Here is a 15,572-nt window from a genome sequence, read left to right as displayed (position 1 = left end):
GAGGGATTACCGAGCGTCCTGCCACTAGAACTTGAACTCAAACAGAAGATCCAGATGTCTCTATGGGTGCCAGTCTCTGGGCTGCTACTGTCCTTACAAACTCACGTCTCTGAAGCAGCAAGCAAGGCTGAGCAGCCGGAGAGCGAGAACAAAAGACAATCTGCAAGAAAAGTGGTGAGAAAAGCTGCGGAGCCTCCAGGAGACCTGGGCCGCTCAGAGCGTGCAGTTGGCTCACCTAGGAACTGGTTATTGCTCGTCTATGAAGATAAGATCGATGCACGTGAAACCACGTGCATACAACTTAGACCACGCACAAGTGGGGGATATTAGGATGTGTGGGATAAACCGCAAATGGGGAATATTAGGGTACTTGGGAAAAGGCACCCCGTGACGGTTCGGCTTGGGGGTTCCAACAGAATATTTGTGAAGCATAAAACTCAAAGCTGTTCTTGTCACAGTGAGAATGTGCAGAAAGACAGTAAAAGACTTGTTTTTCTGCTCAGCTACAGCCAAGATGCAGCGGGACATGGATGAGAAAGCAGTTAGTGGGATTTTCCTCAAAGGTGGGGTTGTATTGGACTCACAAAGGGTACAGAGAGCCCAGACTCAGTGAGCTGAATGTAATTCCTGTCTAATGAGACATTAGGACCACTCAGGAGTAAGAGTTTGTGTCTCTGGGTCCTTACTTTGCCCGTCCTTCTCAGGGTCGGCTTCTTGATGGCAGGAACTCTGGGTGCTGGCCGACGGGGAATGAACTGGGGTACCTGGCAGGACTCCAGCTTGGCCACCCCAGGTGTGGGCTCTGGTTTGGAGCTCCCTCGGTCTCTCAGGACCATGGCATTCAGGGCTTCTTCTGGGGTCCCTGGAACATCAGATTGCATGGCTGGGGGTTAAAGAGAAAGGCAATTCACTGCATGACTTACTCTCTAGACAGTCCACATTCTAAGGATAACTTACTGACAACATGTATTTCCTTTAAAAAAAAATCTTTGAGGAGTGTCAGCTTTGGCCCTCAGCCATTTGTGCTTATCTTCTCAATAAGGATGGTGGTCTGGGGCCCGTGGACAGTTCTGGTGGGGACCAGTAAGGCCTTGAGATCATACATAAAGTCTTATGGGGACGTGAATATCACAGGTGGAGGATCCAAAGCCCACCCAAATTTCCAAGGGCCCATGACCAAGAAAATGCTAAGCTGGGGCCCTGGAGAGATTTCAGACCTCAAAAATCTACATCTGTAGAATTTCTTTTAATAACTGCTTTATTGAAATATAATTCACATGCCCTAAAATTACCCTTTTAAAGTGTACAATTCAGTGGTTTTTATTGTATTTGCAGAATTGTTGCAGCCATCACCGTTATCTAATTCCAGAACATTCTCATCACCCCAGAAAGAAACCCTGTACAAATTAGCAGTCACTTCCCATTCCCGCTCCCCCCACCCGCCCCCCAGCCCCGGGCTCTGGAAACCACTAATAAACCACTAATCTACTCTCTGTCTTTATGATTTGCCTATTCTGGACACTTCATCTAAACTGAATCCTACAATACATGGCCTCTTGCGACTGACTTCTTTCACTCAGCATGTTTTCAAGGTTCATCCATGTTGTAGCGATATCATTACTTCATTTCTTTTTCTTAAAAACATTTCATTGTACGGGCATATTGCATTTTGTTTATCCATTCAGTTGACAGACATTTGGGTTTTACATCCACAGAATTATAGTTATTTTTTTTTAATAATAAAAGAAACCACTTGTAGTAGTGTTACCCTAAAATGGTGTTTCTCAGCTTCTGAACTCCTGCCCTCTTAAAAAGAGATTTGAGAATTCCAAATAAGTGAAATATCCTGACTGAAAGCAAATTAGGTCATTGTAATTGAAAATGTCTTTTCAAAGTAAATATCTCCCCTCTCCAAAAGAGATTCTGGTACAAAGTAAAAACAAAAACACAAAAATTTTAGTTATCAGCAACTCTGAATAAGGAAGGTTCCAAGTTAAACTGTGATTAATATGGGTGAAGCAAAGTAACAGCAACAAAAAATTAATAAGCGGGACATGAAAACTGGACAAATGGACATGGGAACCAGAGTTTGAAAGGGAGAGAGTGCTGTCACATTGCGGGGATTGCAACCAATGTCATAAAACTATACACATATAAATTTTTGAATGAGAAAAAAAAAATTAACAAGCAAGGGGGTAGAGAAGAGACCCTACCCAGCAGCAAAAGATCTGTCTAGACTTGCTGGTGATTTAAAAAGTGGATTTTGTGGCTGGAATAGGACCCACACCAGAACTGGCTCTTCTTACTGTTTTTAAAATTCATTTTAGTTCACGTCAGTCTCTCCCTTAAGTGATGTGTAATAATTCTTGGATGCTTTTTATATATGTTGTGGACTGAATCATGTCCCCACAAAATATGTGGCAATTGCCTAGGCCATGATTCCCAGTATTGTGTGGTTGTCCTCCATTTTGTGGTCTGATGTAGTTGTCCTATGTGTCGTAAACCATAATCTCTGTCTATGTTAATGAGGCATGATTAGGTTATGTTAAGAGGACTATAGGGTGGGATGCAACATTCTTACTCAGGTCACAGCCCTGATCCGATGTAAGGAGAGTTCCCCTGGGGTGTGGCCTGTATCACCTTTTATCTTATAAGAGATAAAAGGAGAAGGAAGCAAAGAGAGATGGACCTGACTACCATCAAAAAAGAAGAGGTGGGAGCAGAGTGCTGAGAGCTGGCAGACAGTCCTTTGGGCCTGGGGTCCCTGTGCTGAGAACCTCCTATACCCAGGGAAAGGTTGATGCCAAGACATGTGGAGATCTCTAAGGAACACTGGGCTCACAGATGTTGAGACAAGGACCTTCCTCCAGAGCTGACAGAGAGAGAAAGCCTTCCCCTAGAGCTGGTGCCCTGAATTCAGACTTCTAGTTTCCTAAACCATGAGGGAATAAATTTCTGCTTGTTAAAGACCTCCACTTGTGGTATTTCTGTTATAGCAGCACTAGATAACTAAGACAATATACTTACTGAATTTTGAATATATTTTTTTAAATGAGCAATAACTCTTAGCAGTGGAATTTTAGAAAATGTTGCTAAGGGGTAAAACCAAACCAAACCCAACCCACTGCTGGTGAGTAAATTCCGACTCATAGCTACCCCATGTGACAGAGTAGAAATGCCCCAGAGGGTTTCCTAGGCTGTAATCTTCATGGAAGCAGATTGTCAGGTCTTTCTCCCTCAGAGACACTAGGTGGGTTTGAACCACCAACCTTCCAGTTAGCAGCCAAATGCTTAACCATTGAGCCACCAGGGCTCCTTTCTTAAAAATATAACCTGTTAACCCATTGCTGTCGAGTCGATTGTGACTCATAGTGACCGTATAGGACAGAGTAGAACTGCCCCACAGGGTGTTTTATGGAAGCAGACTGTCACTTCTTTCTCCAGTAGAGTGGCTGGTGGATTCAAACCGCTGACATTTTGGTTAGCAGCTAAACATTTAACAACTGCACCACCGGGGCTAAGGGGTACTTTCATTTAACACTGCCTCCGGGGATGGGGGGATTCTTTTTTAGAGCACTTTAGTAGGGAGAGGAAAAGAAAATAAATTTTTTGCCTTAGCAGGGAGGAAGCGCCAGGGGAGTGCCTACCTCCTTTGGCTTCCAGGAGACACCGGATTGCTGCTTCAGCCTCCTGAGCATTGCTGGTTTTGATCTGCTTGACATTGTACGGTTTGCTTATCCCGGTCCTGGCTTTGGGCTTGAGGACAGAATGAGGAATGAAGCACGTTAACACAGGCAGCAGCAGAACCTCACACACACGTTCGTCACCTCCCACTCTGCACACGCGTGGAGCTTACAGATTAAAACACAAACCCCAATATAAGGTGCATCCGTCGATACTCTCAGATCAAGAAGAGGGACGGAATACCAACAGCCACTGGTTGCTGTGCAGCCAACTGCGACTCATGGCAATCCTATGTGTGTCAGAATAGAACTGCGCTCCACAGTTTTCAATGGCTGGCTTTTTGGAAGTAGACCATCAGGCCTTTCTTGCTAGGTCCCTTTGGGTGGACTTGAACCTCCAACCTCTGGGTTAGCAGACTAGTGCATTAACAGCTTGCACTCACCCAGGGACTTCCTAGGTAGAAAACTCACTGCCATTGAGTCGATTCCGACTCAGAGCAACCCTACAGGACAGAGCAGAACTGTCCCATAGGGTTTCCAAGGCTGTAAATCTTTATGGAAACAGGCTGCCACATCTTTCTCCCGAGCAGCTCTTGGTGGGTTTGAACCATGGAGGACTTAAACCACTGCACCACCAGGGCTTCTTTCCCTGGATGGAAAGTCTCCCCTTCTGCCCCCATGACCTGTCTCTTCTCGCATCATTCACTTTCTCACAGTGATGATGGCAGTCAAGTGGGGAGGTGAGGAGGAGCCGGCAAGTGTTAGATTTTAACAAGGTTCAATAAGAGGCAAAGGGCTAGAAAGACACCGTTTGTAGCCAGGCTTCGACTCTATGTTATCATGGGGGAAGAGGAGAGCAAGGAGTCACGGGAATTCACATATAATTCCCGAATCTCGTTTACCTCGACAGATAAAATCGGAGTGCCTCCTGTGTGCCAGGCACTGTTCCAGGCAGAGGGATCCAGCGAACAAGACAGTGCCCCTGCTCTGTGTAGATTATATCTGAGGGAGGGACTTTCCTTTTTGTCTCCCCTCAGCTAACTTTCCACCAGAACCACCATCTTTTTGTGAGGATGACTGGTCTGAACTCATTCTTCCCTCCCCCTAGCCATGCTCTATACGTCAAGGACAAAGGCAAGAATCAGAAAAGAGAAGCTGATGGGTCTGAAAACCGACAATCCTGACACATGGGGACACCTGGGGTTTTCAACAAAAGTGATTTCCTCTCTGAAAACAAAGTAACCACTTCGTTGTTACTTGCTGTCTTGCCAGCTCTGACTCATGGCGACCTTACATAGAACAGAACAAAACGTTGTCCAGTCCTGTGCCATCTCCAAGACCACTGGTATGTCTGAGCCCACTGTGTGACTACTGTGTCAATCCATTTTATTGGGGGTTTCCCTCATATTTATTGACCCTCTACCAAATACAATGTCCTTTTCTAGCGATCGGTCTTTCCTGATGACATGTCCAAAGTAAGTACTTTGGCCACATACAACCACTTACAGCCCAGTAAAAGACAGGGAGGGGTTTAAAGAGAGAGAGATCTAGGTATTCAGAGGGAGGAGGTGACCTCATGTGGCCTCCAGGCTAAGGGTGAGCCGTGGGGCAGCCCCGCAGGGTGAGCTGCTGACCCATCAAGCTTCTGGGCCCAGAACTCACTGGTTGCTGAGGTGCTCCTGGCAGCAGCTTTGCTGTCTGCAAAATTGAGTACTGCCCGTGGGTGCCGGAGGAGATGGACACGTCCGAAGCCGACTTCTTCACCATCAAGCCAGCTGGAAAAACCAATAAAGGCAGAGTCTCAATCTCAGCGGAGTCCTGGGCAGGGCAGGGCAGCTTCCCACTGGGCTACAGGGAGCCCTGATAGGCCATGGTGACGTCCCGGCAGTCAGCAGGGTTTGGGCCCAGAGACTCACGTGGTACTTGGAGCGCTCACAGGTGCAGAAGGCTTACCGTGATTTTTAGTGTGTTTCTCTTGTGATTCCATAACAGCTTGTGCCAATGTCAAGCATTGTTTGAACACAAATCCAGTCTAACATATTGGGGTTTGAATTTGATATAAAAGTCAACTGATTTTTTAAAATGGTTTGAAACATACTGCTCTTATTACGCTCAAATATTTTAAACGTTTGCGGGGAAAAAGTTAAAAATCCCAAAGCAGGGGAATAAATTACTTTAAATTATACTTGTAGCCGCCAATGATATTTAATGACACAGGAAACGAATGACATGTTAAGTCTAAAAAAGACAAGTTACCAAACAAAACGGATACCCATTTTGTAAAAAAATAATAACAAATGGGAAGACATAGATACATACAACTAAAAAAAGGCTGGAAGTCTTTTTGTTATAGGTAGTCAACTGAATTTAAAAATATTATGTTGCTTTATACTTCTCTACTTTTGTAAACTTTCTGCAATAATACATGACTTTTGTCCTTGGCAAAGCAAAAATATGCTTAAAAACTGATGTACTTCTGGCTTCCAGTAGAGTAATTACTGCGACGCACACATGAGCTATTAGGAACCCAATTCTGGAAAGAAAGCCTTGGAAAGTCTGTATGTCTGGTTGTCACACTTTTTTTGGGGGGATGGGGTGAGTAAACAGTAGAGGAGAAATAGAAACTGATTAAGGGCATGTGACAACTTTCTCTTCAGGTTATTAAGGAAAGCATGATGGGTAAAGCATTGCTTCTTGAGAAGCCAGAGAGAGCCCTGTCCTAAGAGACCCAGGTGAGGGAGAGCTTGCTCGGGCCTGAGGGCAGCTGGTGGCCAGCAGCCCAAATCACAGGAGAGGTTAGAGGCGGTGTGTCCTGGCCGTCCTAGGTTTCCAGTAAGCAGGCAGAGGCTGGCAGCAGTCAAGGAGAAAGGAGCCTGCCCCTGAATGATGGGGCAGAGGGGAGAAAGGAGCTGGAAAAGCCCCTCCCTGGACTGCACCCTGCTTTTCCATCCACAAAGTTTTAACCCAGAAGCAGCAGTTAGAGCAGCCTTGTAAACGAGTCCGTCCATTTGCCAGGAGAAACACAGCTACCTCCAACATCAAACACACCATGGGTCTGAGACAAAAAGGAGCCTGAGGTGAGGAAAAGCACGGGGGACCCCAAAGCGAGGTTGGAGCTGACTGAGAAGTAGGATTTCAGCAGGAGGAAATGAGCAATTATTCCCAGCAGGCATGGTGGTGAGCAGAAAGCAAGGAGAGGCTTACTTGGAGGGGGGGGTCTCTGCGGTGGGTGAGGTGGCCGAGGCCTATTGGGGACCGACAGAGACCTGCTTGGAGAACGGTGGCGGAAATCCCCAACGGCTTCCAGCTCCTGCTTTAACTTCGCCAGGTCAGCGTCATCTGGAGGACATGTGGGACACGAATGAGACGGTCTGTCCGCGGGGCAAGGCTGTCAGCCCAGGTCTGGGACTCCCACAGGACAGCAACGACTCAGTAGTGTGGACAGTGTCCACTCAGGAGCAGGCGCCTGCTTCTGCTAGCGTGTGTGTGGGGCGGACTAATGCCTGCTTGGAATAGTCGGTGAACAAAGGACGGGGCTTATTTTCCAGACATGAGAGACACTGAAAGATTTTCCCGTAGAGGTGTGTTTCCTTTGGAAATAATCAATGTGACTGGCACGCAGAGTGGAGAGACACTTGAATTCAGAGCCCCGAAGGTTCATCCAGTCACCGGGGAGCCAGGTTCTAATCCCTCACCCCACAATGTGGCCAGTTTTTTTTTTTTTTTTTTTTTAATTTATTGTGCTTTAAGTGAAAGTTTACAAATCAAGTCAGTCTCTCATACAAAAACTTATACACGCCTTGTTATGTTCTCCCCCTTTAAGACAGCACACTCCTTCTCTCTAACCTGTATTCCCCATGTCCATTCAATCAGCTCCTGTCCCCCTCTGCCTTCTCACCTCCTGACAGGAGTTGCCCACACAGTCTCACGTGTTTACTTGAGCCAAGAAGCTCACTCCTCACCAGTATCATTTTCTGTCATATAGTCCAGTCCAATCCCTGTCTGAAGAGCTGGCTTCGGGAATGGTTGCAGTCTTGGGCTAACAGAGGGCCTGGGGACCATGACCACCGGGGTCCCTCCGGTCTCATTCAGACTATTAATTCTAGTCTTTTTACGAAAATTTGAGATCTGCATCCCATGGTTCTCCTGGTCCATTAGGGATTTACTGTTGTGTTCCCTGTCAGGGCAGTCATCAGTGGTAGCTGGGCACTATCTAGTTCTTCCGATCTCAGTCCGATGTAGTCTCTGGTTTATGTGCCCCTTTCTATCTTTTGGGCTCATAATTACCTTGTGTCTTTGGTGTTATTCATTCACCTTTGCTCCAGGTGAGTTGAGACCAATTGATACATCTTAGATGGCCGCTTGCTAGCATTTAAGACCCCAGATGCCACTCACCAAAGTGGGATGCAGAATGTTTTCTTAATACATTTTCTTATGCCAACTGACCTAGATGTACCCTGAAACCATGGTCCCTAGACCTCCATCCCTGCTAATCCGTGGCCAGGTTTTTAGAAGCTGAAGACATTCTCACTCCTCGGCCAGTAGGGCAGCCTGCTGCCCAGTGTAGCTCCTAGTCTTGAGGATTCTGGCTATCGCACAAGTGTCCGCCATCTTGACTGCACCTGCACATTCTTCTAGGGCTTGGAGGGGTACGGGGAGGTGGTTGTTTCTGTCTTATGCCAAAGAAATAGCTGCCATCGAGTTAATTCTGACTCATAGCAACCCCATGTGTGCAAAGTAGAACTGTGCTCCATAGGGTTTTCAAGGCTCTGACCTTTTAGAAGCAAATTGCCAGGACTTTCCCCTGAGGTGCCTCAGGGAGGACTCAAACTGCCAACCTTTTGGCTAGTGGTTGAGCGCTTAACTGTTTTTCCCACCCAGGGGCCCTGATTTCTGTTTAATTACAGAGCTTATACATTCAGGGCAATTTCAGGTCTTCTTCCCCATACCACACCACAGCCCAATTCACCTCACACTGGCCTGTCCTCAAGCCCTCCAGCTCAACCCTGTGTATCTCCGCAGCTGGAATTGGGGAGAAGCAGAGTTGCTCCTTCTGATGGGGCTGCCTGGACACTGGCACTGTGCAGTACAGAGGAGGTGTGTGCTCGCTGCCTGCCAGGTGGCTGGGCCGCCCGCGGAGTTCCATCTTGCTTCGTTCATTTCTTTATTCAGAGAGGCCTTTGCACTCATGCCAGCTCTGCCCTCCAGAGGCGACCTGGATGACAGCCACCCCAGAGAAAAGGCCGCCTCGTCCCTTCAGCCCCTTCCACTTCAGGGCGGGAGCCCCTAGATCAGAGCGCACAGAACCACCTTGATGCTCTGACAAGGCAGGTCCCAAGCTAGGTGGCACGTCCAGATCACCAGGGAGCTTTATGAAACGTTTGATCTCTGGTCTGCCCGTCCCCCAAATTCCTATCTCCAAGTGGGGCTCAGGGAAATGGTTGTGTAACGGCTCCTAATGATGCCCTGTAGCCAGGCCACAGATCCACCATGGGACCACCACACAGTCAAAGGGGCCTGGGGGACTCTGCCCCTCTCCCTGCAAAACAGCCCCCGCGAAGCCCCTGAATTCACCTTCACAGCTGTTCTCAGTTCTCAGCCCCAGTTCACGGGGTCCTGGCACACAGCAGGAGCCCTGCGCTTGCTGGCCAGACCATCCCTCCAACCAGGAGAGACAAGGACGCACAGCTGGCAGGCCCTCTTGGCTGTTTGCGGAGCTGTGCCACAGTCCGACGCTGAACACCAACTACCCTCCTTTCCAGCCTGTGGAACTCCACCAGTATCGGTCGGGTGCCAAGTGCCATCAAGTCAATTCCTACTCACGGTGACCTGTGTGTGTCGGGGTAGAACCGTGTTCCACCTATTTCAGTTACCGTAGTATACATCTATTTCATAATTAGACAAAACAAACTAAAGGAAGTTATAAATACATAGGTGCTCTCCCAAATAAAATCCACATAATCATTAGGAACGAGGAAATTCATAAATAAATGTTCTGTGTCTAAATGTCAAAAATAAAAAAGAAAGAAATGTGCTCCATAGGGTTTTCGATGGCTGGTTTTTGGGAAGCAGGTCACCAAGCCTTTCTCCTGAGGCACCTCTGGGTGGACTTGAACCACCAACCTTTCAGTTAGCAGCCAAGAGCACTGACTGTTTGCATCACCCAGGGACTCCCATGTAACTCTACTGGGTTTTAAAACTTAGCTCAAAGGAATTATTATACCATTTAATCTAGGAACGTGCAGCTCAATCAACAGAGCTTTTCAGCCCCTCTTTATTCAGGTCTAAAATGATTTAATGATGCTAATGTACAACACTGAGAGCCCTGGTGGCACAAGTGACTTGCAATTGGCTGCTAACCTAAAGGTTGTCGGTTTGAACCCTACCAGCAGCTCCACAGAAGAAAGGCAAACTGCTTCCATAAAGATTACAGCCCAAAAACCCTATGGAGCAGTTCTACTGTGTAACTCAGAGGGTCCCCACGCGTCAGAATCAGCTTGATAGCAGTGTTTTTGTTTTTTTTTTTAATATTACTAAAAAAAAACCCCAAATCGTTGCTGTCAAGTCGATTCTGACTCATAGGGACCCCATAGGACAGAGTAGAACTGTTTCATAGAGTTTTCAAGGAGTACTTGGTGGATTCGAACTGCCGACCTTTTAGTTAGCAGCTGTAGCTCTTAACTACTATGCCATCAGGGTTTCCTTAATATTACTACATAATAATAAATATAATCTTATAGCAATATAACAACACATCAGCAACTCAGGACATAGATATGAAACGTACCTGACGGGATTAAATCAAAAGCTTTTGGGGAAAAATCAGAAACGTAGAGCCAACTCAGACCAGTGACCATGTGAATATACACAGGAGATGGGATTGTCAGGCATCTGGCATTCTACAGGGACAGAAGTTGTAAAAACAGGAAATAACAGAGAAAACCAGTGTGGTGGAAGCTGGGTCCTTCTCCACAGTCCCAACCCCACACTGACTGTGGCTCTTGTCCTGGGCCTCTGACAGGACATGCTCACTTGGTTGGGACCACTTTGAATGTCCAACTGTGACAGAGAAAGAGCGTATCTGTCTTGGGCAGAACCAAATGCCGCAGGCTATTTGGGACTGGAAGGTCCACCTACCTTTGTATGTTGGCTGCTGCTGCTTCTTGGTGAATGTAGGCGACCTGCTTGGGGGGGCCAACACTGCGGAGCTGGTGGCTTCCGGAAGGTCATCTCCCAGCAGCTCACTGTCAGAGACCACTGGCCGATGTAGCTCTTCCACCAAGTAGTCCTCATCATCTTCCAGAATGTCCCCTTAGAGCAGAAAATGGACCACAGAAGACTGTGAGGGTGAAAAGCACCTACTCTTTCATCAGTGGGTCTATTTAAACATAACGCCTGGGGTCCGGCCAGAACACACGTGGTTTAGGTCTGAAGTGGCACACGTGAGATCAGAGACAGTGCTGTGACCCCATCACACAGGAGGCATGGCGGCCAAGCTTACACCCTCACAGCCACTGTTGTTCATACACCTTTAGATGGCTCGAGGACACCACCATGCTACCCACGAACACAGCCTGTGGTCCGCACATGGGGTGCAGTGCTTGTACTCTAGTCTTTAAACTTTTACGAAGCGGGGCTTTAGGAGGGGTCTTTAAAATCTTTTGCTAGAACGTTTGCCTGTCCCTCTTCACCAGACCCACAGAGAAGTCCTCACAGGGTTACTAACCTTCGGATTCATAGTCCAAGCTTGTGAAATCAAAGTTTTCCTCCAGCAAGTAGGAATTGGCTGTGGGAGACAGGGAGACTATGCTCTCCCGTTTCCGAATGATTTCCTCTTGCAAACCTTTCAGCCAGTCCTTTGTCTTGGGTCTAATCTTCACTGCTCTGCCTTTCACCTATAAGGGCAGAGTGAACACCAAAATAAACAAGAAAAACCAACTCCTTTTGGTCACAAAATGCTTCTCATGCAAATACTTCATGCATTGGGAGCCAGGCCCATCCTCACGCTTTGCCAAGGTGACAGAGAAGTTGAGGGTCCTGGCCCCAAGCAGGCCCCAGTACAGCTCTCTCACAGTTGGGTCTAAATAAAGGATGAATCACCATCTCCTGCTTGTCTTTCCATGTGAACTTAAAGCCAGAATATTAGCAAAATGAAACTACATACGAGCTGCACATGCTAAAGGGAAAGATTAAGACACAGTTCCATGTGAAGGTCTAAGGGAAGGCAGCCAGGTCACTCCACGGGAGCTGGACCCTAAATCTTACTCTTTCTCCCATGATCTACATGTAGCCAGGGATGGATGTTGGACAGCTCAGTTAACCAGAGGTACAAATCTCAGCTCCCTCCCTCATGCATACCTACATGTAAAGACACAGGCCAGGGCAAGAGGAGAGGGGACGACGGGGCTACATCAAACCAACAGAAAATCTTAAAAGCTTGTGAGCAGCCATCTAAGATACAACTATTGGAGCAAAAGAGAAAGAAGGAAACCAAAGTCTCAGAGAAGAAACTAGTCTACAGGGCTAATAGCTTACACGAGCCAAGGCCTCATCTACCCTGAGACAAGAAGAACTAGATGGTACCCAGCTACCGCTACTGACTGTTCTGACCTGGAATACTATAAATGGACCCTGATAGAACAGAAGAAAAACACCATACAGAACTCAAATTCTTAAAAAGTCCAGACTTAGGGACCAGTTAAGACTGGAGGACTCCCTGAGATACTCTTTAAACCTTGAACCGAAACTATCCCAAGGTCACCTTTTAGTGAAGTAACAGATAGGCACACAAAATGAAGGATATCACCTGTGAGTACGGTGCTCCATTAAAAAGCCATCTATATGAGACCAAACAGTCAACAATTACTATAAAGCAAAGATGAGAAGATAAGGGGGCACGAAAACTAGAGTGCTAGAAACAGAACAACCAGAACACAATTAAAGAGAATGTTGACACATAGTGAAAAATGTAACTAATGTCACTGAACAATTTGTACAGAAAATATCACACGGGAACCTAATATGTTGTGTAAGCTTTCACTGAAAAGAAAAGAAAATATTATTTAAAAAAGCAACAGAAAACCACGGGGATCCATTAGCCCCCACTTCACGGCTGGTCAGCGTGACCTACCTTCATGCCATCCACATCCAGGACACTGAGAGCCGAGTGACTATCTGCAAAAGTCACCAGCATCTGTCCTTGGTTGATCCTGGAATAGATAAAACACACCAAGTCAGCTGGAGAATGAGGGTCCTCGAGGAGATCCCACACTGGACCACGCCAGCCGGCTGCGGGTACCTGACGAGAACGATGGTCCCGTAGTTCCCCAAGGTCTGCATGAGCTCGGTGCGCAGGTCCTCAGGGAATTCACTCCTCTCTTCTAAGGTTGGCGACTGGAGATTTACTACGACGGTGGCATCCAGGGGGCCCTGGAAAGAGGAGACCTCCTGGAAAACTCTCTCCCGGGCGTCCACGTCAACTTCTTGTACCTCTGCCTCCACAATGGCCAGCACAGGTCTGTTAGACACAGAGGGAAATGGAAACCCTGAACTTATGATATTGACATACAGAGGTCACCCAACCTGCAGCTTCCAGTCGGCAGCACTTGACACCTAGACCCTGCTGCCGCAGTAAACGTGGCACACCCACGACTATGCCCACCAGCTCCTGCAGGTCCAGGCCAGCTGTCTTGCCCAAGGCCAGCTGTCTTGTCTTTTTCATATTGAGCCAATCTCAGTATTATCTGAGCATTTTTATCTAAGGATGATCTGGGTGGGAAAAAAAAAAGACCATAGTGCTCTAAAGATTTAACCCAGGAATCAGAAAACAATTGGTGTCCAGTACCGATATATATGTATGTATGTATAACACAACATTTGCCAATTCAATGTTTTGATGTGTACAATTTACTGGCATCAACTACAGTAATTATGTTCTGCAACGATCACCAATAACCGCCGCCAACTTTTCCATCACAACGGGCAGAAACTCACTGCTTCCTACGCAATGGCCCCCTTTCCCCTCCCTCCTGCCCCTGGTGACCACTCATGTACTTGGGTCAGCAAAGAGCTTTTCTATGGTATCCCCAGTACTGCTAAGGGTGTGGAGAGGTGGACACTCCTACTTTGCCAGAGGTTCCAGCTTTTCCAAGGACTACTCAGCAATTTGTATTAAGAGTCTCAAAAATACTCATCTTTATTCACCTAGTAGTCTAACTTGCAGAACTTTATTTTAGGGAAATGATCAGATATTCAGACAAAGATTCATATACACGGTTGCTTGTTAAAGCATTGCTGATAGGAGAAGAAAAAGAAAACAATCAAACTGTTTCATAACGGGGAAGAAGTTGTGACATATCCGTGTGATAACACCAAAAACCAAACCCGTTGCTGTGGAGTTGATTCCGACTTGTGGCGACTCTATAGAACAGAGTTTTCATATAGGGATGGGTGATGTGTTACTATTTACAAAATCTTAGAAAATCCTTTGTTATGAAGATTATGTAAACTCATAGAAGGCATATACAATATAATATTAAGTGGAAACAAAGCAGAATACAAAATGGCATAAGCTATGGTGGCAACCTTTAAAAAATGAAGAACACAGTAAAAAATTAAGAGATCTCATGGGGTGATAATAACAGGTGGCCTCGGGTTGGGAAGGGGCTGCAAATGCAGAGCAGATGCTAACACGTATGGGGTTTCATCTGGGGTGATAAGAATATTCTAAAAGTCATAGTGGTGATAGTCGTGCCACCCTGTGAATATAGTAAAAACCACTGCCTTATACATTTTAAATGTGTGAACTGAAGAGTACATGAATTGTATCTCAACAAAGCTGTTATTTTAAAAGAGGAAAATAAAAACCCTGAAGTGTTTGTAATGACAAAATATTAGAAAAAGTATTCATTAATGGGTGAATATTTAAATTCATGGATGAACGTAGCACAGAGGTAGGGTAAATGAATGTAACATGAACGAATGTAGGCTAAAGTCCATGGATGTACGTAAGGGATGCTACAGAGTGGTTACAAATCAGTGAACCAGATCTATAACATCAATGTGACTGTATCTCAGAAATATTAAGTACAAAAAGCAAGTCACATGATGACATCACTTATGAATATTTGAAAAACCCAAAACACTAAATTTTCATAAACGATGTCATCTGTAATACGGAGCAATGACAAAATGTTAACATTTATTCATCTTTGGTGGTGGGTGCACAGAGGCTTGTCACATTATCCTTTGTTCTTTATTGTCTTTTGCACGCATGCACGCACACATGTGCACTCCTTTATGGGAACAACACGTCAGTTGTCCCAGGGAAAAAGGAGCTCCCGCCTTCCTGTCTGCAGAGGACAACATGCTCGACCCAGCGAGGACCTCACCTGTGATCAGATGCTTGCAGCTCCGCCCGGCCGTAGTACATGAGGACCCCAGGAGACCAGGTGTGTTTGACTTTGGAGTTGACATTGAGATCGTTGTCCAGAAGGTTGAGTTCTCCTGCTACTCACAGGGGTTCCATTCAGGAGATCCACACATAACACAAAATTGTATCACTATACGTGCGTGCCGATTCGAACACCTCTGGTGGGACCTACTTCACTGAACACCGCTGGTCTTGGCCTTACACACTCTACCCTCCCCGGCTTGAAGCCAGCCTGGGGTGTTGCTTCAGGGACTGAGGTTTAAAAATCCTCAAATGTAGATTATCTAAAATGGCAGAAGCCACTTAGGCACTTGAGGACTTGGGACACAAGGTTCACTGCTGCCACGCTTTCTGCTCCAAGGCCCCCAGGATCACAGACAGCAGCAGTTTGGCACCAACATGAGAGCGGTGAGATCAGTGGTCTGGCCCCACCTCAGCGCCCCGGGCCCGGCAGGTGC

At 46.6% G+C, this 15,572-nt stretch overlaps 1 protein-coding gene across 5 annotated transcripts in view; it reads right to left on the bottom strand.

Moving 5' to 3' along the window:
• The window catches only part of SYNJ2 (synaptojanin 2), a 137,227-nt gene that overhangs the window by 5,739 nt on the left and 115,916 nt on the right, over nt 1-15,572 (bottom strand). For 2 of the 5 annotated variants that reach the window (XM_049904616.1, XM_049904651.1), the window contains 9 exons: nt 15,074-15,191; nt 12,982-13,200; nt 12,814-12,892; nt 11,410-11,578; nt 10,821-10,994; nt 6,888-7,022; nt 5,346-5,458; nt 3,648-3,756; nt 687-883 (listed from right to left, as the gene is read on the bottom strand). In XM_049904616.1, coding sequence (XP_049760573.1) covers nt 687-883; nt 3,648-3,756; nt 5,346-5,458; nt 6,888-7,022; nt 10,821-10,994; nt 11,410-11,578; nt 12,814-12,892; nt 12,982-13,200; nt 15,074-15,191 — 1,313 coding nt within the window. The remainder of the gene's footprint in view (nt 1-686; nt 884-3,647; nt 3,757-5,345; nt 5,459-6,887; nt 7,023-10,820; nt 10,995-11,409; nt 11,579-12,813; nt 12,893-12,981; nt 13,201-15,073; nt 15,192-15,572) is intronic. The other 3 variants (XM_049904625.1, XM_049904633.1, XM_049904643.1) reach the window with 3 other exon arrangements.

Source organism: Elephas maximus, chromosome 1, assembly GCF_024166365.1.
Source record: "Elephas maximus indicus isolate mEleMax1 chromosome 1, mEleMax1 primary haplotype, whole genome shotgun sequence".
NCBI classification, from domain to species: domain Eukaryota; kingdom Metazoa; phylum Chordata; class Mammalia; order Proboscidea; family Elephantidae; genus Elephas; species Elephas maximus.
This window is presented reverse-complemented; position numbering and strand designations above follow the sequence as displayed.